Source organism: Schistocerca serialis, chromosome 2 (genome assembly GCF_023864345.2).
Source record: "Schistocerca serialis cubense isolate TAMUIC-IGC-003099 chromosome 2, iqSchSeri2.2, whole genome shotgun sequence".
Taxonomy (NCBI): domain Eukaryota; kingdom Metazoa; phylum Arthropoda; class Insecta; order Orthoptera; family Acrididae; genus Schistocerca; species Schistocerca serialis.
Genome location: NC_064639.1, coordinates 761,027,850 through 761,051,879, shown reverse-complemented (window position 1 = coordinate 761,051,879; position 24,030 = coordinate 761,027,850). Strand labels below are relative to the sequence as shown.

Here is a 24,030-nt window from a genome sequence, read left to right as displayed (position 1 = left end):
GCCACTCCCAAACCCAACCTCTTGCCACAAGGATCATATCCCTGTGGAAGATCCAGGTGCAAAACCTGCCCAATCTACCCATGCAGCACTCCCTATCCCAGTCCTGTCATAGGATTATCCTACCCCTTCAGGGGTCAGGCCAACTGTGAGAGTAGCCATGTTATATATCAGCTCTGCTGCAATCAAAGCTCAGTTTTTTATGTTGGTATGACTACCAAGCAGCTGTCCCCAGGATGATAGCCACCACCAAATTCTGGTGAACAGCAAACTGGACCACGCTGTCACATAACATGCAACTGTACAAAACATGGCTGATTTCAATAGCTGCTACACAATCCTGCCCATCAGGATTCCCCCCCCCCCCCCTTCTACCACCAGCTTTTCCAAAATGTGCAGATGGGAGTTATCCATAATCCTTACAACACATTCTGTGCTCCTGAAAACATTCAGCCTCAACCTACAGTAATCTGCTGTACCCACAACCTCCTCCCAACTGTTTCTGTCCCCTCTGTCCTGTCACTTCCTCACTATTCTCTTCGCCTCACCCTCATTGTGCACTGCTCTCTGTTGGCATACCTACTAATCTTTCTTTCTCCCCTTCTCTGTCCCTCTCCTTTTCTCTGCCCCCCCCCCCTCACACACACACACACACACACACACACACACACACACACACACACACACACACACACACAAACAAGCACTCTCTCTCTCTCTCTCTCTCTCTCTCTCTCTCACACACACACTCTCTCTCTCTCTCTCTCCCCCCCCCCCCCCCCCACCCTTTCCCCTACTGCCTCTCAATGCTGCGACTGGTAGCCTTGTCCTGCTACTTCTAGTCCCTGCACACACTGCCAGGCAGTGCCAATTCCTCTTCTCCCACCCATACCCTGCTACCCTTCCTTGCACAGGCCTGAATTGTTGCTCCTGTTTGATGCCTTTCTGTTGCAGTCTGGCTGGAGTGGTCAGAGATAATCATCACGTGTGTCTGAAGTGTGCTTGCTTGTGTGAACGTGAGTATGTTTCTCTTTTCTGAAGAAGCCTTTGACCAAAAGCTTATATTTAACATCTTTATGGTGAGTATATTTTCATAATGTTGTTGATATTCCAACCTGGGATTTCCATTATTATTTATTTAATCGATATCACTGTGTCCAGCAGCACACTACTAATACTGTATGCAGATATTAAAGAATTGTTTTCAGACGCACCTGCTTTAACTTATATGTTTCTACATTTAGAACACTGTTCATCACACAAAACAGAAATTCTTTCTGCATCATTCTACATCCTCCTACAGTCACTCAACAATGACACTTTTCCTTATACTACAGTATCATCAATAAATAGTCACAGGTTGCTGCTCACCCTATCTGCCATATAGTTTATGTACATAAAAAACAAGAGCTGTCCAATCAATATTCCCTGGGGCACTAGTGACGATATTCTTGTCGCTAATAGAGACTTGTCATGCAGGACAGCGTACTGGCTTCTATTACTTAAAAAGTCTTTGGGCCAATCATATATCTGAGAAGATATTCCATGTGCTTCAATCTTCACAAACTGTCTGCAGTGAGGCACTGATCAAACACCTTCTTCTATGGTTCATAGGATACTGTGCAAAAAATGAACAAGCTGAGTTTTGATGAGCTATGCTTTTTAATTATTATGGGAATTAGTGAAGTTCGGTGGCAGGAGGAACAAGACTTTTGGTCAGGTGATTACAGGGTTATAAATACAAAATCAAATAGGGGTAATGCAGGAGTAGGTTTAATAATGAATAAAAAAATAGGAGTGCGGGTTAGCTATTACAAACAGCATAGTGAACGCATTATTGTGGCCAAGATAGACACAAAGCCCATGCCTACTACAGTAGTACAAGATTATATGCCAACTAGCTCCACAGATGACGAAGAAATTGATTAAATGTATGACGAGATAAAAGAAATTATTCAGGTAGTGAAGGGAGACGAAAATTTAATAGTCATGGGTGACTGGAATTCGTCAGTAGGAAAAGGGAGAGAAGGAAACATAGTAGGTGAATATGGATTGGGGCTAAGAAATGAAAGAGGAAGCCGTCTCGTAGAATTTTGCACAGAGCATAACTTAATCATAGCTAACACTTGGTTCAAGAATCCTGAAAGAAGGTTGTATACATGGAAGAACTCTGGAGATTCTAAAAGGTTTCAGATAGATTATATAATGGTAAGACAGAGATTTAGGAACCAGATTTTAAATTGTAAGACAATTCCAGGGGCAGATGTGGACTCTGACCACAATCTATTGGTTATGAAATGTAGATTAAAACTGAAGAAACTGCAAAAAGGTGGGAATTTAAGGAGATGGGACATGGATAAACTGACAGAACCAGAGGTTGTACAGAGTTTTAGGGAGAGCATAAGGGAACAATTGACAGGAATGGGGGAAAGAAATACAGTAGAAGAAGAATAGGTAGCTTTGAGGGATGAAATAGTGAAGGCAGCAGAGGATCAAATAGGTAAAAAGACGAGGGCTAGTAGAAACTCTTGGGTAACAGAAGAAATATTGAATTTAATTGATGAAAGGAGAAAATATAAAAATGCAGCAAATGAAGCAGGCAAAAAGGAATACAAACGTCTCAAAACTGATATCGACAGGAAGTGCAAAATGGCTAAGCAGAGATGGCTAGAAGACAAATGTAAGGATGTAGAGGCTTGTCTCACTAGGGGTAAGATAGATACTGCCTACAGGAAAATTAAAGAGACCTTTGGAGAAAGGAGAACCACTTGCATGAATATCAAGAGCTTCGATGGAAACCCAGTTCTAAGCAAAGAAGGGACAGCAGAAAGGTGGAAGGAGTATATAGAGGGTCTATACAAGGACAATATTATGGAAATGGGAGAGGATGTAGATGAAGAAGAAATGGGAGATATGATACTGCGTGAAGAGTTTGACAGAGCACTGAAAGACCTGAGTCAAAACAAGGCCCCGGGAGTAGACAACATTCCATTAGAACTACTGACAGCCTTGGGAGAGCCAGTCCTGACAAAACTCTACCATCTGGTGAGCAAGATGTATGAGACAGGTGAAATACCCTCAGACTTCAAGAAGAATATAATAATTCCAATCCCAAAGAAAGCAGGTGTTGACAGATGTGAAAATTACCGAACTATCAGTTTAATAAGTCACAGCTGCAAAATACTAACGCGAATTCTTTACAGATGAATGGAAAAACTGGTAGAAGCGGACCTCGGGGAAGATCAGTTTGAATTCCGTAGAAATGTTGGAACACGTGAGGCAATACTAACCTTACGACTTATCTTAGAAGAAAGATTAAGAAAAGGCAAACCTACATTTCTAGCATTTCTAGACCTAGAGAAAGCTTTTGACAATGTTGACTGGAATACTCTCTTTCACATTCTAAAGGTGGCAGGGGTAAAATACAGGGAGCGAAAGGTTATTTACAATTTGTACAGAAACCAGATGGCAGTTATAAGAGTCGAGGGGCACGAAAGGGAAGCAGTGGTTGGGAAGGGAGTGAGACAGGTTTGTAGCCTCTCCCCGATGTTATTCAATCTGTATATTGAGCAAGCAGTAAAGGAAACAAAAGAAAAATTCGGAGTGGGTATTAAAATTCATGGAGAAGAAGTAAAAACCTTGAGGTTTGCCGATGACATTGTAATTCTGTCAGAGACAGCAAAGGACTTGGAAGAGCAGTTGAACGGAATGGACAGTGTCTTGAAAGGAGGATATAAGATGAACATCAACAAAAGCAAAACGAGGATAATGGAATGTAGTCAAATTAAATCGGGTGATGTTGAGGGAATTAGATTAGGAAATGAGACACTTAAAGTAGTAAAGGAGTTTTGCTATTTAGGGAGTAAAATAACTGATGATGGTCGTAGTAGAGAGGATATAAAATGTAGACTGGCAATGGCAAGGAAATCGTTTCTGAAGAAGAGAAATTTGTTAACATCGAGTATAGATTTAAGTGTCGGGAAGTCGTTTCTGAAAGTATTTGTATGGAGTGTAGCCATGTATGGAAGTGAAACATGGACGATAACTAGTTTGGATGAGAAGAGAATAGAAGCTTTCGAAATGTGGTGCTACAGAAGAATGCTGAAGATTAGATGGGTAGATCACGTAACTAATGAGGAGGTATTGAATAGAATTGGGGAGAACAGGAGTTTGTGGCACAACTTGACAAGAAGAAGGGACCGGTTGGTAGGACATGTTCTGAGGCATCAAGGGATCACAAATTTAGCATTGGAGGGCAGCGTGGAGGGTAAAACTCATAGAGGGAGACCAAGAGATGAATACACTAAGCAGATTCAGAAGGATGTAGGTTGCAGTGGGTACTGGGAGATGAAGAAGCTTGCTCAGGATAGAGTAGCATGGAGAGCTGCATCAAACCAGTCTCAGGACTGAAGACCACAACAACAACAACATGCTTTTTAAAGGTTTGCTGACTTGTGACAAAAGCTTTTCTGTCTCAGGGAAATTTACTATAGTCAAACTTAGAATATGCTCACAAATTTAGCAGGAAACCAACTTCAGGGATATTGTTATGTAATTTTGTATGTCTTTCACCATTCTTATAGACAGTGGTCTCCCATGCTTTTTTTCCAGTTACTTGGAATGTTGCACTGGGCAAGATATTTGTGATAAATGGCAAAGAGTACTTTCTGTAAAATCGAAGTGGGATCCCGTCTGAAGCAGGTGACCTCTTTGTTTTTAAATCTTTCAGTTGCTTCTCAATGCCACAGACACCTATTTCTATCTTCTCCACACAGGAGCCTGTGCAATGGTCAAACTGGTATATCTCTACAATCCTCCTGCTGGAATGATTTTTAATTGAAAAATTTAAATCTTTAGCTTTCTTTTTGGTGTGTTCTATTTTCACAGAAGACTGCTCAACACATGACTGGATACTGGCTAGGAGCCTTCAAACGACTTAGTGATACTTTGTAGAACGAGAATTTTCTCTGGTTCTCAGCAAGATCTTTTGCTGAGGTTTGACAATGGAAGTTGTACGCGTAGTGATCTGATCTTTTTAGAGATGCAAGAATTTCTAATGAGCTTTGCTTGTAAACATTTCTTCACTCTTTTTTTTAACCAAGGGTGCAACAATCACTGCTTCTTCAGCTTTTTCATAATTTTGTTACTAAATGAAAGCAGGTATTTTCCATCCTCAATCCACTTATTCAGCAGATGCGTCTCCATGGCTATAAGAAAAGGCTGAAAAGTTCCTGACTGCCAGTAGGATACTGTATTTTTAGCAAATAAATTTATATTTTCTCCCCAATACAGTCCACTTTTCGGCCAATATTGTTTGTCCAAGATTTTCTCAACGAGCAGATTCCACCACAGTAATGCAATTCTGAAAGTACTGCAAAATACCCAACAACAGTTTTCATAAACTTTCCTTGGACTCAAAACATTTTTGAGCCATAAATTGTTTTTAGATTTGGGGAGGTGAAAAACAGAGGGTGCAAGTTTTATCAACAGAATGAATTTTCCAACATTTTGTATTTTAAACTCCTCAGCTTTCACACTACCAAAATACCTTTTGTGTAGTTGCATTGACATGAAGAAACAGGGTTCTTCACCTTCTCTTTTATTTTCTCACTCAGACAACAACCATAGTATTTGCCTGTTACTGTATTTGTTGCCCATTGCAAGGTAATAGTAGCTGTTTACTGAGGCTGGATGAACAGTAATGTCTGCTGCTCATTCCAAATCAGCTGCAAAGTTAACTTCACATGCCAATCTTCTGTTCCCTCAACTGTGGTGGCATTGGGCTGGTTCTTAGCTAGCCAGGATTTCAATTACTAAATGAAAACTTATTTATATAGGGCAACAGAGGAATGCTACAGCCCAGCAAACAGACAAATCTGGTACATAATTCAGATATATTCACCATAAAACACATGAAATGTAAGGTAGCTTGTTTTCCTCTATATGAGACTGATCACTTACAATTAAAGAAATCACCTGGCATGCCAACATCCTGTTGCAGGACAAGACGAAACAAAATTTCAGGAACTGGAATATGAATTACTTGTGCAGCCCGTTTGGGAGTGTGCTAACAGAAAGTCATGAAGATAATTTAGAACTTTTAATCAAAGGGGAAACAGTTGACAAACATGAGCTCTGCATTTGAACTATAGTGCAGACAGAGCAGTACAAACTAGCTTATCACATCTGCACAGAAAAAGTCATCCTGCTTGTTGATCTTTGTGCAAAGAGTTGCACTACTTGGAAATCATGATTGATATTAATGAGAGCATTTTATTCAGAAACCGTGGTAGTAAACCCAACTGCTCTAACTATGGCTGCTACCAAGTAAGGTATCCAAGCACACTGGCTCTGAAAATGGTGCTACACCCTCACTGCTGCTACCACAGTAGGGTGGTCCCATCTAAGAACTGCAATGAAATGAGGTGCTGCGAGCACCTCTCAGCACTTTTGTAGATTCGGGCACCTCACATAGACTCATGCACTTCACCACAATCGCATCTGACAACAGAGAGAGGGTCCTGTAGCCAACCTCTGACTACTTTTGGGAGACTGAAGTGGCACCAATTCTGCGAGGGTGTGAAAGCCTTGTATCATAGTGCTCCGAAGTAGCGACAGCTCGAAATTCAGTGTAACATCTTAGACACACTACAGAATTTTGCCATCTTGCAAATCATTTGCAATAATTAATCCAAGATCCTGAAAATTTCCCTGCCCCAACCAGTCAATAGGCCTCTATTCTATTCAGGCAGTTACCTTTCAAAGAATACCTGTTAAAAAGAATCTTTATCAATCCAAATATGTGATTGGAAATGTAACCTAAATTGAATTAGCAACTCTCTCTCTCTCTCTCTCTCTCTCTCTCTCTCTCTCTCTCTGTCATGGACTGGACTGGGCATCAATCATGGCTTCTCTGCCAAGGGCGGCCAGTTATCATGTGCTAATGTGCCACAGCAAACTGCAAATACCACACTAACATTATGCCATTTCTCTTCAAATGTGAACCAAGTATCACACTAAAATTACACTATTTCTCTTTTAATGTATTCTAGTATGCAACTAAAACATATGAAGATATGTTTTGTGGTGCTCTCTTCACAATAATTAGAAAGCAGTGTCGACTGCTGAAATGATGGTCAGCCATGCTGTGATCATCTCAGAGAAGGAATCTGCTTTCTATTATGTATGCTCTGATGTGACTTCTGGCACTATGAGTACTACGTTTCTCAGAGCAAAAGGTCAGTATTTTTCTTTCAAAAAGTGTGTGTAGCATACTGTGCAAATGCAGAATATAAGGGATTTTTGAGTAGCGGTTGACCTAAAAGTGATGGGGCCGAGTGGTCAGGTACACTGACTGGCAATTCACTGGCTCAAGTTTGATTCCCATTGCGATCATCATCTTTTTTATTCCTCGTAATGTTAAATTATTAATTGTAAAATTTAAATATATTTAAATAGTTCAATTTTGTACAATGGAAAATTGCTACTCACCATATAGCGGAGATGCCGAGTTGCAGATAGGCACAACAAAATGACTGTCTCAAATAATAGTTTTTGACCAGTAAGGCCTTCGTCAGAATTAGACAGCAAACACACACATACACACTCACATAAACGCGACTCACACACGCGACTGCAGTTTCAGGCAACTGAGGCCACACTACAAGCAGCAACATCGGTGCATGATAGGAGTGGCAACTGAGTGGGGATAGGAGGAGGCTGGGGGGGGGGGGGGGGGAGGAGGGGGAGGGATAGTAGGGTACGCGTGGCTGACAGTGACATGCTGTTGAGGAGCACGGAGGGACAAAATGAAAAGAGGATAGGGCAGCTATGTGTAGTTTGTGTAGTTGGGAGGTTAGACGGAGGGGTCAGAGAGGCGGGGAGGGGGACAGGGGAGGGGGGGATGCCTATCTGTAACTCAGCATCTTCACTATATGATGAGTAGTAACTTTCCTGTTGACAATATTGTTACAGTCCATCCTGGATTTTCCAGTCTGATAAACAGTTCAATTTATATAAATAAAATTAATATATTCAATTTAGTTATGATTACTGCCCTTGTAAGTTAAAAGACTAGAGGCCACCACATTGTTGCGCAGTGGTAAAATTCTCCACAAGCTGTCACTGATGTCTATGCTTCTTGTATAGCAGAAAAAAGTCTGTTACATAATCATTAAGAAAAATCTTTCGTATCCCAAACAACAGTAACATTTTTTAAATTTGAAATCAGTCTCATCTTTTCAGAGCAAGGCCACTATGTATTATACACAATAACAACTTGGCAGATTCAATAATTCTGATAATTTCATCTGCAATTGCAGTTTTTTATGACCTTTGTTAGGTTACATTCAAAAGAATATAGTCACAACTGAATTTAGCCACCATTTTTCTTAACTCTTGAATAGGAAGGAACAGATATGTTATAAATCTTCATCACTTTTGTATGCCAAATTTTTTATGATGGAATCACACACACACACACACACACACACACACACACACACACACAAACAAAACCAGGAAAAAAGCTCTGTATACAAAACTATTCCCAGATCAATCTGATACCTGTGCTACTGCCCAAAACATTTAATTGATGTCAACACCATCTTTTCTTGTGCAGTTCCATATTTTAAACTGACAGGCAGCCTGCATTTTTTTTCCCCAAAAGCATGCAGTAACACACAGAATTAATGGTCTTTCAGTCTTTGTCAAAGTCAATAAACTTTGCTTTTAAAACCAAAGAAATAATGACACATCTTTGCACATTAACAAACAAATTCCACATTGACTGGATGCTGTTCACCTCCTTTCTCATCATCTCTTGCTGTTTCTTTTTGGATCTGTTGCATAATGATTCAGGTAACATTTTTTTTATCCCCTTCCATATCATAGTGATCATAAGCCTCTGACAAACTTTGATGTGTGTGTAATGCTACAGTCACAGCTGAGTAATTTCTGTAAATTTCATCTCTTTTTATGGATAGCGTATTTCAGAACTACTGTGAACTTTCCGTTTTATGGCCGTAACCATCAACTAATGACTGCTCCTAATCAGGATACTGTTTCAGTGTTACAGTGAGTAATACAGTCATTGAGCTGGTGACAATGGCTCATTTTCTGTACAACGTCTGGCGCAGAGTAAAAAAAATTTATTATTAAAGTTGACTTGAGATTTTGACAACACTGATTTTGAGTATTGCCATGTCTCCCCCAAATTACCTTCAACCCAACATTTGTCTTCACGAGTAATTTTATAACTATATGTAACATAATTCCACTTAACAGTTAATTTCCATTCATCCTGGAAGGCACAAAATGAACACAGTTGTGGACATTATACAATAAAACAATGGTGGGAGCCTCCTAATATGCCTGACTAAATGTGAGGGTCCAGTTCCCCTTGTAGGTCACTAGAGCAAACGAAGGCCAGTTTATATTTCACGTACATTCATATAATGATCTGATTTTGGTAGTTGAGTTTGGTACATCAAGTTTCTATTTCATACCTGGCATAGCATTTCACCTGTAGTTATACTGGACACTTTAATATATTCAGTGTTTCTCCTATCATCAAGTAATGAGCAGTTGTCAGAAAACTGTTACACCTCTGAAGACAGTCAGTAGATGTCTAAGTAGCCTACCAGTTTGATGAGCAGCAAATACACACATCGAAAAAAGTTTTGCATCACTTCGATTCTGAGAGTGCTGGAACCTGTTCAGAAAATTGGGATAGAGATCAACATAAACATCATTTCTACCCTTTTTACTGCTCATGAAAACCACACATTGCATGTCGTACCACCATACAATGAGACCTTCAGAGGTGGTGTTCCAGATTGCTGTACACACCGGTCGGTACCTCTAATACCCAGTAGCACAACCTCTTGCATTGATGCATGCCTGTATTCATCGTGGCATACTATCCCCAAGTTCATCAAGGCACTGTTAGTCCAGATTGTCCCATTCCTCAACAGTGATTTGGCATACATCCCTCAATCTATCCCAGACATGTTCGTTAGGGTTCACATCTGGAGAACATGCTGGCCGCTCTAGTCGAACAATGTCATTATCCTGAAGGAAGTCATTCACAAGATGTGCATGATGGGGGCATGAATAGTCATCCATGAAGACGAATGCCTCACCAATATGCTGATGATATGTTTGCACTATCGGTCAGATGTGGTGTCACAAGGCTTAGGCCTGTCCCACACCTCATTAAATCGACCAAGACTTATACGAATAATTGTAAGAACAGTTATTATTATTATGTTCTTTAAGTTTGTTTTTGGGTTTTCAGAAATACTGTGGGAATAAAGTTTATTTATGTTGCAGATAACGTGGAAGACATTGCCCAACGATCAACACGAAAGTTCAACGTAGCGGCAAGTGGGCAAGGAATAAAACGAATGCTGCAAACTACCGCGAGCCACGGATGAGCCTGGGCCGCGAGGGCGTCGAGCTTCCTAGATCGTTGTTGGACAACGTCAAAGGAAGAGACATTCTGCTTTCTCTTTGTAAACAGATCGATCGAGTCTTGAAAGGTTCATGTAAAACGTATAGGTGGGTGACACATTAGGTGGGACCCAATGCCTGTAATACTTCCACAGTTATTAAAAAGTTGTTAAATGGCAAAACCAATAGTTCATCATTTATATAGATAAAAAGTAGTAAAGATACAGGAAAGGAAGAGTTGAGGCGTCAGAACGAAAAATGATACATCGCTCAGCAACGAAGAAGGACATATACAACGGGCGTTACATGGTGAAAACAAATCAACTGATAAAATAGTAAGTCTGTAATTAAGCATAAAGCCACGTAACACTGCACAGAGGATGGCATTCATGTACCGTACAGGTGTTATGGCGCATTCCATGACCACCAGCGGCGTACATCAGCCCCACATAACGCCACCCTAAAACAGCAGGGAACCTCCACCTTTGCTGTACTCACTGGACAATGTGGCTAAGGCGTTTAGCCTGACCGGGTTGCCTCCAAACAGGTCTCCGACGATTGTCTGGTTGAAGGCATATGTGACACTCATCAGTGAAGAGAATGTGATGACAATCCTGAGCAGTCCATTCGGCATGTTGCTGGGCCCATATATACTGCACTGCATAGTGTCGTGGTTGCAAAGATGGACCTCGCCATAGAGTTTGGAGTGAAGTTGCGCATCATGCAGCCTATTGCACACAGTTTCAGTCATAACACAACGTCCTGTGGCTGCACAAAAAGCATTATTCAACATGGTGACGTTGCTGTCAGGGTTCCTCCGAGCCATAGTGGTCATCCACTGCAGTAGTAGCCCTTGCGCAGCCTGAGTGAGGCATGTCATCGGCAGTTCCTGTCTCTCTGTATCTCCTCCATGTCCGAACAACATCGTTTTGGTTCACTCTGAAACGCCTGGACACTTCCCTTGTTGAGAGCCCTTCCTGGCACAAAGTAACAATGCGGACGTGATCAAACCATGGTATTGACTGTCTAGGCATAGTTGTATATCCTTCCTGGTGGAATTACTGGAACTGATCGGCTGTCAGACCCCCTCCATCTAATACGTGGCTGTTGGACCCCCTCCATCTAATACGTGCTGCTCATGTATGGTTGTTTACATCTTTGGGTGGGTTTAGTGACATCTCTGGACAGTCAAAGGGACCATATCTGTGATACGATATCCACAGTCAACGTCTATCTTCAGAAGTTCTAGGAACCGGGGTGATGCAAAACTTTTTTTAATGTGTGTATGTGATTAACACCTGTATGTGAATAACATTTGCCATGCATTGGAGTGAAGGAAAGTTCTAAATTCGTTATAGGAATCAAAATATTTTTTCTTACTGCAATACAATCTTTATTTACATTACAGACATGTTTTGCTGTTTATATTAAATGCATATCAGTGGCCTTTTTTATCCTACCAAAACCTGCACAGATTTTGGCATGACATGTAACTAAAAAATCTAATAAAGATGCCTTGAACATAAAAAGGCAAATGCATCTAGAATGAAAACAAATTTTATAGTGCATCAAGAAAAGATATTTGAATTTATGAAAGGAATATTTATATATGTTACAGAGAACGGTCACACCAACAACTATGAAGCATGAATCTTGCAGTGTTGTGACACATCTGTGGTTCCTAAAGAAGAGCACAGCATCCACTCCATTAATTTCAGAGGCAACAGTCTGTATGACTGATTAATTTGGCCTCAGTCACCATGGCCTTGCTATGTGGTGCTGAGGACAGCTGCAAGTAACGAGAAACTACAGCTGTTATTTTTCCTGTGGATATGCAAATCTGCTGTGTGGCTTAATGAATGGCATCCTCTTGGTTAAAATATTCCTGGGATAAAATAGTCTCCATTCAGATTGATGGGTGGAGACTACTCAGGACAACATTGTCATCAGGACAAACAAACTGGCATTCTGATACATATCTCACAGAATTTAAAAAGGGTAATTGATAGGTTGAAGTTAGATATAGGGGAAATAGTGAAGTATGGTGGCATGAAGAAAGGGATTTCTGCTCGGGTGAGTAAAGAGTCAGAGGGGGAAGAAAAGAGAGGGATGAGGAGGAGGTGGACAGAGTGAGGGCGGAAGGATGAGATGAACAGAGGGAGGGAAGGAAGAGCTGGGAAGAGGGAGGAGCAGGATGAGCTGGACAGAGGGAGGAGGAAGAAGATGGAAAGAGAGATGGGGGAGGATGGGAAGGACAGAGAGATGGGGAGAAGGCGATGGTCGGGGAGATGGAGGAGGTGGGGATGTACAGAGAAGTGGGGAGAAGAGGACAGAAAATTGGGGGCAGGATGGGATGGACAGAGAGAGGGGGAGGAAGAGATGGAAAAAGAGAGGGGGGAGGAAGAGCTGGAAAAAGAGAGAGGGGGTAGCAGGAGACATGTGCAATATATGCGACAACCATATACATGATCAAAGCCATAGATAAAAAGCTAGTAATGAAAAAAAATAGGAAAGCTAGTAATAAAGCATATGAATAGCTACATGAACTTATGATTGTGGCCAAGACAGACATGAAGCCAATAGGCTTCCCTGTAGATCAAGTTTGTATGCCAGTTAGCTCTACAGATGAAGAGATTGAAAGAATGTTTGCTGATATAAAAAAATATTGAGGTAGTTAAAGGAAAGGAAATTTTAATTGTGATTGTGGCAAGTGGAACAGGAAAAGGTGCAGACGGAAAAATACACTGGAAAGTTTCAGGTACATTACACAACAGTACGACAGAGATTTCAAAACCAGATTCTAAACAGCAAAAACATTTCCAGGAGCAGATAAGGGCTCTTAGTTATGAATAGTAGATTAATACTGAAGAAACTGTAGAAAGGTAGGAATATTAGCAGATGGGTCACAGATAAATTGTAAAGATGAGAGTCTGTCGAACATTTCAAAGAGAGTTTTATGTAATCACTGACTGAAAAGCAAAATGAACACAATAGATGAGGAATACGTAGCTTTAAGAGATGAAATAGTAAAGGCAATAGAGGATCAAATACGCAAAAAGACAGGTTCCAGCAAACATCCATGGATAAGACACAAGAAATATTGAATTTAAGGAGAAAATATAAAAATGTAGCAAATGAAGCAGGATAAAGGTAATACAGAATCTAAAATGTGAAATTCACAGGATGTACAAAAGGGCTAACCAGGAATGGCTACAGCAGTAATGCAAGCACATATGCCTGTGGGAAAGATAATTACAGAGACCTACTGGGAAAAAGAGAGGCAGCTGGATGAAATTGTATTATTACATTCTTCTTGATTTATGAAAGTATTTTTCCCATCTCATATAGCCTGCACACCAGGGGGAATAGTTTTGTTATGTCTAGCTCAGACGACAAGCCATTACTAAGCACAGATGGGAAAGCTAGATGATGGAAGGAATATATAGGTGGGATATACAAGAGAAATGAACTTCAAAACAATATTATACAGAAGAAAGAGGAAGCAGATGAAGATGAAATGGGAGCTAATTGCTACAAGCTTTTGAAAGAACACTGAAAGACCTAATTCAAAACAAGGTGCCTGGAATATGTGACATTCCCTCAGAATTACTTATAACTTGAGCCAGCCTTGGCAAAACTATTCCACCTGGTGTGCAGGACATGAGACAGGTGAAATACCCTCAGACTTTGAGAAGAGTGTAATAATTCCAAATTAATTCCGAATACGAAGAATGCAAGTGCTGACATGTGTGACTACCATAGCACAACAAGGGTAATGGTATGTAGTCATATGAAATCAGGCAATGCTGAGGGAATTAGAATAGAAACTGAGATACTAAAAGTAGTAGATGAGTTTTGATATTTGGGCAGCAAAATGTGTGGCAAAACTGAAGTAGAAAAGATATAAAAAGCAGACTCGTAATAATAAGAAAATCATACCTGAAAAAGAAGATTTTGTTAACACCGAATACTGGGAAGGCATTTGCACAGAGTGCAGCCCTGTATGGAAGGGAAATGTGAATGATAAACAGTTCAAACAGGAAGAAAATAGAAACGTTTGAAATCTGGTTATGCAGAAGAGTAGATGGGTAGATTGAATAACTACATAGGAGATACTGAATTTCACTAAAAGAAGGGATTGGTTAATATGACACCATGATGGGGCACCAACAAATTGTCAATTTGATAATGAAGGGAAGTGTGTGGGATAAAAATTTGAGAAGGATATCAAGGATTGAATATAGTAAGCAGCTTCAATTGGATGTAGGTATATCTATGTATTTAAAAGGTCCCATGGAATCATGCAAGCCATAGCTATTTGGTCATGAAATGAGGTAGTACATAATTTACAGAATGCTGTTTATTGAATTTGTAAACAAAGAACGAAAGTATTAACAAAACACAAAAACAGAGAGTACATGTATAAATAACGCATTACATAGGAAAGTCCTCAGCTACTGTGAGGAAGTCCTGTACACGACAGAAGTAGCATCTCACAAGGAAACCTTTCAACTTGGATTTGAATACTTGTCATTTACCACTTAATTTTTTCAGATCATCTGGAAGTCATTTGAACATTAAACATGTTGAATATTGTGAAACTTTCTGTACACTGCTGGAGGAAGCATTTTCAATGTATATATGGTATTTTCATCTACTGTTCACTGAATGAATGTTGCAATTTCTTCTGAAAGAGTCAAAAGTCTAATCAACAAATTCCAAGATGGAATATACACTGAGGTGACAAACATAATGGGATAATGATATGCACATATACAGATGGTGGTAGTATTGTGTGCACAAAGTATAAATGGGCAGTGCATTGGTGGAGCTGTCATTTGTACTCACGCAATTCAAGTGAAAAGGATTCCAACGTGATTACGGCCACACAACAGAAATTAACAGACTCTGAACATGGAATGGTAGTTGGAGGTAGATGCAAGGGACATTCCATTTTGGAAATTGCTATGAAATTCAATATACCGAGATCCACAGTGTCAAGAGTGTGTCGAGATACCAGATTTCAGGCATTATCTCTCACCATGCACAACGCAGTGGCCGACAGCCTTCACTTAATGACTGAGAGCAACGGCATTTGCATACAGTTGTCAGTGCTAACAGGCAGGCAATAATGAGTGAAATAACCACAGGAATCATTGTGGAACGTATGACAAATGTATGCATTAGAACAATGTGGCAAAATTTGGTGTTAATGGGTTATGGAAGCAAATGACTCACACGAGTGCCTTCACTAAAAGCGAGAAATTGCCTGCAGCACCTCTCCTGGGCTTGTGACCATATTGGTTGGACCCTAGACAACTGGAAAACTGTGGTCTAGTCAGATGAGCTCAAATTTCAGTTGGTAAGAGCTGATGGTAGGGTTTGAGTGTGGCGCAGACCCCACTAAGCCATGGACCCAAGGCCAAGGCACTCTGCAAGTTGGTGGTGGCTCCATAATGGTGTGGCCTGTATTTACATGGAATGGACTGGGTCCTCTGGTCCAACTGAACAGATCACTGATTGGAAATGGGTATGGCCACATAGCTGTAGACCATTTGCAGTCACTCACGGACTTCATGTTCCCAAACAATGATGGAGAATTTATGGATGAAAGTGTGCCACGTCACCAGGCCACAGGACATTCTGGACAATGTGAAAGAATAATTTGGCCACCCACATTGCTTCATATGAATCACATTGAACATTTATGGGACATAGGCAAGAGATCAGTTTGTGCACAACCTCCTGTACCACCAACACTTTCGCAATTACAGATGGCTGTAGAGGCAGCACACCTCAGTATTTCTACAGGGGACTTCCAACAACTTGTTGAGCCCATGCTACATCAAGTTGCTGCATACGCTGTGCAAAAGTAAGTCCAATTCGATTTGACATTTGTCACCTCGGTATATGTACAGGAATGGAAGAGTTATAATTCAGAGACACCTGAGCCATGGTCTACAAGAAGTTTGCAAAATGACATTGCAGATCAGTTTGACAGACCTTTTCTGAGCTAAGAATGTGCTTGATGAGCGCACAGAGTTACTCCTAAATTTTTGAGATAACAGAGCAAAAATAAGTAAATTAAACAGGTCTTTGTATTTTTGTGTCGGAGGCAGTGGACATCATTCTTATCGTGAAGATAGCACCATTCAGTTTCTGCAAAAGATCTTGAATGTGGTACTTCCAAGAAAACCTTACATCTATTCTCAGCCCTACAAATTTAAAATGATTGACTTCACTTGTGGTTTAACCAACTTTATACAATAAAATTTTGCTTTTACAAGAGTTTCACGATAGAAATGCATGCATAGCATTTTGTTACAGTTTGGCATCATCTGCTCTCTGAAAGCTACATGCATATGTTGCTGACTCCCGTAACAGCTAAATCATTTATATTATGTTCATGTCTTTCACAACACTTGGGTCATTCACAAAGAGAACAATTTTTATGTTATCTGTCAGGTTTAGTGACAACAAATTATGTGCCCTGAGATTTGTCATTACTCTCCTACATAATACTTTCTCAAAACCTTTTGAAAACAATGACAGCAAATAAATTAGTTGTTAATTGTCTATGTATCTCCTTCACCCTTTTTAAAAAATTTTATTATAATCATATGAGTTAGCATAACATATACATGCACATAGGCTAATGTTCAAATTTTACAATCAGATCGCAGCACATGGTGTCACTTCATCCAAGTCTTTCAGACCACATTTAAAATGATGGAGTCGGCAGTTCTCCACAATATATGTTAATGATTGTTTCCCTACACCAGAGACACACACACCACTTTCACTATAGCCACTTCTTCAAGACTGGTCAAATCCCCATTGTCCCATTAAGATGTGGTCGAGTTATGACCATTCATATTGGGGAGATCGAACTGCAACTGCCCTCAATGGGCTTTGAATTAGATATTCTGGGGTGGATATTCATTCCAGCATTGTTTCCATTTCTCACTGACACTGTATGTGGCCCAAAGATCAGCCCATGGTGGCTTGAGTGACTTCAGGTGCATAGCTGTTAAGATTCTGGAAAACGCTAAGTAGAAATGAATTCTTATGCAGTCCTATCTTCTTGAGAATTTGCACCTTGCCAACTTTTCTTCTGATATCCAGAGTGGAAATGTTGGGCAGAACAGGCAACCACTGACTGGGAGTAGATGTAAGTGACAATAATGGTCCTCTTGGCTTCATTTAGAATACAACTATCTCAGTTGTAAGTGTGCTGTTTTCCCATGCAGTAGCACAACATTCAGCAGCTAAGTAAACGAGAGAAACTGCAGCAGTGTGTGGTGAATATACATTTCTTCCAGTGTTATTTCCACTTACTTTGTGGAGTAGAATCATTTGAGCCAAGCTTCTTTGACAGTTTCATGCCATGCTGCTCAAATGATAGTGTCCAATCGAGGTAACATTAAGATATTTATGATCCTGTCACATAACGTGTATCTTCCAGTTGGTCTCTGTATTATGGAGATGGAATGCTCTTACCTCTGTTTTACTTGGGTTTGGTTGGAGTTCAATTTGCAAAAATACTTGTTCAGTATAGTGAGATCACTTAAGGGTATAATTTTACAATGCTTGATATCTTTGTTCTGATATACTACTGTCAGGTCATCTGTACAGTGGATTTTCTTGGAGCTAGCAGCTGGAATATTGTTGACATATAAATTATGCAATACCAGAGTTAGGACTGATCCCTGAGGCAGGCGTGTTCAGGCTTCTGCATCTGGTAACTCTTACACTCAAAAAACTGAAAACCTTCCATCCTTGCTCACTCCTAACATGGAATTACATCAACGAACTTGAGCATCAGCTCTTCTCCCAATACAACTTCACGTATTGCCATCATGACGACAAAGCTGCTGCCAATTTGACACTTTCCTGAAATCCAGATTCAACCAATGTTGTGAGCATTAGCACTTGATGTCAGCAACTCTGATTATTTCTAAGGCCACCCTGCTCAATTGGGACTATTTTATCAATTATGTGTTGGATGCAGCTGAGGATTAGTTTCTCCAGTAATTTATATTTCATGCTGACAAGGGAGACAGATTGATACTTAACTGCATCAGTTCCTTCTTTGTCTGGTTTCAAAACAATGATTACTTTTGATTTCAGGAACATCTTTGACAATTTTGCAGTTTGCAGTATTTTGTTGAAGAATTCTAGGAGCCATTGTTTTGTCTAGAGGCCTACAGCTTTCCTTGAATACACCCCATCAAATCCTGCAGCTTTATTTGTCCTCAGAGAGTTCAGGAATAAGGAGGGTTCACGTATGTCAGAGTCATATGCATACTGAAGAAGAGATTCCAAACAAGATTTCTTTGTGTACAGCTGTTTCTTCACAGTTTTCTATACAGTGGTTTCACCAATGAGTATTTCAATTTGTCTGGAGACTGATCACATCAAAAAGACACGTTGAAAAAGCGAATGAGTACAGAAGTAATGTATGGTATGGTATGGTATGGTACAATTCTACTTGAAAGTTCATCACACTCATGCTAATCTATAATGATGTAATACTTTATTGCTGTGGTTATATAGAGTTGAAGGGTCTTGCACAGAGTAGGCTAGTTTGGAAAGCTGTATCAAATCAAATCACTGGACTGAAGATTGAAGACCACCACCACCAACAACAACAACAACATAGAATGAAGTTACACACCACTGATCATTAATCTAAATTATTCCACAGTTTAACATACTCTTACAGTACCAAGTTTGAACATCTCATGCAGAAAGAATTCTTAGTCAAATAGTTGAACCCTAAAGTCAACATTACTGACATGCATATAAACAATTTTGAGTTTAGAATAATATCCATTTATAAGATCAGAATATAATTGTTCGAGCAACCAAGATTATTTTTAAAATGCATAATAACATATTGGAATGTGTAAGTAGCTTGTACTTACAATAACCAAATAAAATTATACCTACAGCTGAGAAAAATTTTTACAGCTGAAACCTTTACCTGCCAAATAGCTATTTTCATTGATATGATGACGAATTACTCTTTCAAAATCCTTGTTCATTATTGTTAGCCTTATAAGGTTGTGCTTATCACCATGGCTCGCCATAAGGTCATAAACAGTACCTCTGTTGTTTTTGACACATTCCTAAAAATAAAATACTGAAATTACTATGATACTTTTACAATCACTGATGGAAAAATTAATTTTAATCTGAAATTGCATTAGTTCACAAAAAAGATCTGAGAGTTATCACAGTGAAGAAATTCACAAACACAGTGATGGTTCCTTTACACAAAGTCACACTTCCTGAGTGGAATTCCCATGTGTAATATGTAGTTTTGCATATTTTCATGTTGTAAAAATAAAGTACTTGATACAAAGAACAGTCAACATTTCAACTATCACCTAGAAAACATAAAGTTACACAAATACTTCTTTATTTGTTTACAGTCCTGTCACACATTGAAATCCCACACCATACTACATGAAGTGAGGAATTTGGTGTAAGGAAGGGGGGAAGGGGAATGTGGGATGGGATAAATGTGAGGTGAGGGGAACTGTAATGTGGGGAATGGAGGAAGTTCAAAGAAGGGAGGGAAATGGGTGGAAGAGGAAAATTGCAAGGAATTGGGCAAATACGGAAGAGGGGGGGAATGTGGGAAGAGGGGGGGGGGAATGTGGGAAGAGGGGGGGAGGGGAATGTGGGAAGAGGGGGGGGAATGTGGGAAGAGGGGGGGAGGGGAATGTGGGAAGAGGGGGGGGAATGTGGGAAGAGGGGGGGGGAATGTGGGAAGAGGGGGGGGGGCAATGTGGGAAGAGGTGGGGGAATGTGGGAAGAGGTGGGGGAATGTGGGAAGAGGGGGGGATGTGGGAAGATGGGGGGGGGAATGAGGGAAGAGGGGGGGTGGGAAGAGGGGGGGAATGTGGGAAGAGGGGGGAATGTGGGAAGAGGGGGGGGGGGGGAATGTGAGGAGAGTGGCAACATGTGGAGAGAAGGGGGGCACGTGGGGAGAAGGGGGGCACGTGGGGAGAAGGGGGGCACGTGGGGAGAAGGGGGGCACGTGGGGAGAAGGGGGGCACGTGGGGAGAAGGGGGGCACGTGGGGAGAAGGGGGGCACGTGGGGAGAAGGGGGGCACGTGGGGAGAAGGGGGGCACGTGGGGAGAAGGGGGGCACGTGGGGAGAAGGGGGGCACGTGGGGAGAAGGGGGGCACGTGGGGAGAAGGGGGGCACGTGGGGAGAAGGGGGGCACGTGGGGAGAAGGGGGGAACGTGGGGAGAAGGGGGCACATGGGGAGAAGGGGGCACATGGGGAGAAGGGGGGCACGTGGGGAGAAGGGGGGCACGTGGGGAGAAGGGGGAAATGCAAGGAGAGGGGGGAAATATGAGAAGAGGGGAAAATGAGTGGGAATACAGGGAGAGGGTAAATGCAGGGAGTGGACAAATGGGAGAGCAAGAAAGGTGGGAAGGAAGGGTTGGTTGGTTGGTTGTTTGGGGAAGGAGACCAGACAGCGTGGTCATCGGTCTCATCGAATTAGGGAAGGATGGGGAAGGAAGTCGGCCGTGCCCTTTCAGAGGAACCATCCTGGCATTTGCCTGGAGTGATTTAGGGAAATCACGGAAAACCTAAATCAGGATGGCCAGACGCGGGATTGAACTGTCGTCCTCCCGAATGCGAGTCCAGTGTCTAACCACTGCGCCACCTCGCTCGGTTGGAAGGAAGGAGGAAGGGATGTAAGGAGGAAGGGATGTGGGGAGGAAGGGCATGTGGAGGGAAGGATGAGCAAGGGAGGGATGTGGATAAGGAGGGGTGTGGGGAGGCGGAATGTAGCAACGTGGTATGTGTGGAAGGTAGTTGTGTGGAGTATGGGGAGACAGTGTGAAGAGGAACAAAAAATGGAATTGGGAGGAACTGATGGAAATAGAAAAATACACATCAAAAAAATTTTGCATCACCCCAGTTCCCAGAACTCCTGAAGATAGACGTTGACTGTGGATATTGTATCATAGACACAGTCTCTTTGATTGTTCAGAGATGTTACTAAACCTACCCAAACATGTAAATGACCATGCATGAGCACTGTCTATTAGAGTAGTAATAGACGGCAAATCATCGAGTAAAACTGAAGTGATATCAGGTGTTCTCCAGGGAAGCGTCCTGGGACCCCTGCTGTTCCTGATCTATATAAATGACCTGGGTGACAATCTGAGCAGTTCTCTTAGGTTGTTCGCAGATGATGCTGTAATTTACCATCTAGTAAGGTCATCCGAAGACCAGTATCAGTTGCAAAGCGATTTAGAAAAGATTGCTGTATGGTGTGGCAGGTGGCAGTTGACGCTAAATAACGAAAAGTGTGAGGTGATCCACATGAGTTCCAAAAGAAATCCATTGGAATTCGATTACTCGATAAATAGTACAATTCTCAAGGCTGTCAATTCAACTAAGTACCTGGGTGTTAAAATTACGAACAACTTCAGTTGGAAAGACCACATAGATAATATTGTGGGGAAGGCGAGCCAAAGGTTGCGTTTCATTGGCAGGACACTTAGAAGATGCAATAAGTCCACTAAAGAGACAGCTTACACTACACTCGTTCGTCCTCTGTTAGAATATTGCTGCGCGGCGTGGGATCCTTACCAGGTGGGATTGACAGAGAACATCGAAACGGTGCAAAAAAGGGCAGCTCATTTTGTATTATCACGTAATAGGGGAGAGAGTGTGGCAGATATGATACGCGAGTTGGGATGGAAGTCATTAAAGCAAAGACGTTTTTCGTCGCCGCGAGATCTATTTATGAAATTTCAGTCACCAACTTTCTCTTCCGAATGCAAAAATATTTTGTTGAGCCCAACCTACATAGGTAGGAATGATCATCAAAATAAAATAAGAGAAATCAGAGCTCGAACAGAAAGGTTTAGATGTTCGTTTTTCCCCCGCGCTGGTCAGGAGTGGAATGGTAGAGAGATAGTATGATTGTGGTTCGATTAACCCTCTGCCAAGCACTTAAATGTGAATTGCAGAGTAATCATGTAGATGTAGATGTAGATGGAGGGGGTCCGACAGCTGCTCAGTTCCAGCCATTCCACCAGGAAGGATGTACACGGCTTGTGTTCTCTGTACTTCAACCATGCCTAGATGGTCAATACTGGGGTTCGATCACGTCTGCATTGTTACTTTGTGCCAGGAATGGCTCTCAACAAGGGAAGTGTCCAAGAGTCTCAGAATGAACCAAAGCAATGTTCTTCGGGCATGGAGGAGATACAGAGAGACAGGAACTGTCGAAGACATGCCTCACTCAGGCTGACCAACGGCTACTGCTGCAGTGGATGACCGCTACCTATGGATGATGGCTTGGAGAAACCCTGACAGCAACACCACCATGTCGAATAATGCTCTTCGTGCAGCCACAGAACATCGTGTTAGAACTCAAACTGTGCGCAATAAGACTACATGATATGCAACATATCTCCCGACATCCGTGGTGTGGTCCATCTTTGCAACCACGACACCATGCAGCGTGGTACAGATGGGCGCAACAACATGCCAAATGGACCGCTCAGCTTTGGCATCAAATTCTCTTCACTGATGAGTGTCGCATATGCCTTCAACCAGACAATTGTCGGAGACGTGTTTGGAGGCAACCAAGTCAGGCTGAACGCCTTAGACACACTGTCCAGTGAGTGCAGCATGGTGGAGGTTCCCTGCTGTTTTGGGGTGGCATTATGTGGGGCCGATGTTCACTGCTATACAATACGTATCTGCTGTACAATACATGAATGCCATCCTCTGACCAATAGTGCAACCATATTGGCAGCATATTGGCGAGGCATTCGTCTTCATGGATGACAATTCGCGCCGTCATTGTGCACATCTTGTGAATGACTTCCTTCAGGATAATGACATCACTCAACTAGAGTGGCCAGCATGTTCTCCAGACATGAACCATATCAAACATGCCTGGGATAGATTGAAAAGGGCTGTTTCTGGATGATGTGACCCACCAACCACTCTGAGGGATCTATGCCAAATTGCCGTTGAGGAGTGGGACAATTTGGATCAATAGTGCCTTGATGAACTTGTGGATAGTATGTCATGATGAATACAGGCATGCATCAACGCAAGAGGACGTGCTACTGGGTATTAGATGTACCAGTGTGTACAGCAATCTGGGCCACCAGCTCTAATGGTCTCGCTGTATGGTGGTACAACATGCAATGTGTGGTTTTGTTTCACAATAAAAAGGGCAGAAATGATGTTTATGTTGATCTCTATTCCAGTTTTCTGTACAGGTTCCAGAACTCTCAGAACAGAGGTGATGCAAAACTTTTTTTTGATGTGTGTATATGTCACTGGGAACAGGAACACACTATGCTGCAACAGTATAATCCGTTCTCCCTGTACAAGAAAAATTTGGAAAAATTTATGTACGTGAATTTTCTCAACATAGTGTTGCTTTTAAACAGTCACAAATTGTTAAAGGTGATGGGCTGAAGTACTTGGAACCTGTTTTTAGTACACATGACCACTTTCTACTTGTAAGACACTGAAATGGAAATGACTGAAAATTACAGTATTATACCACCATGCATTCTTTT

The 24,030-nt window shown here is 41.5% G+C and overlaps 1 protein-coding gene across 2 annotated transcripts in view; it reads right to left on the bottom strand.

Moving 5' to 3' along the window:
* LOC126457972 (vacuolar protein sorting-associated protein 18 homolog) overlaps positions 1-24,030 on the bottom strand; it is a 260,426-nt gene that overhangs the window by 156,169 nt on the left and 80,227 nt on the right. For both annotated transcript variants that reach the window (XM_050094731.1, XM_050094732.1), the window contains one exon: positions 19,436-19,580. In XM_050094731.1, the coding sequence (XP_049950688.1) occupies positions 19,436-19,580 (145 nt within the window). The remainder of the gene's footprint in view (positions 1-19,435; positions 19,581-24,030) is intronic.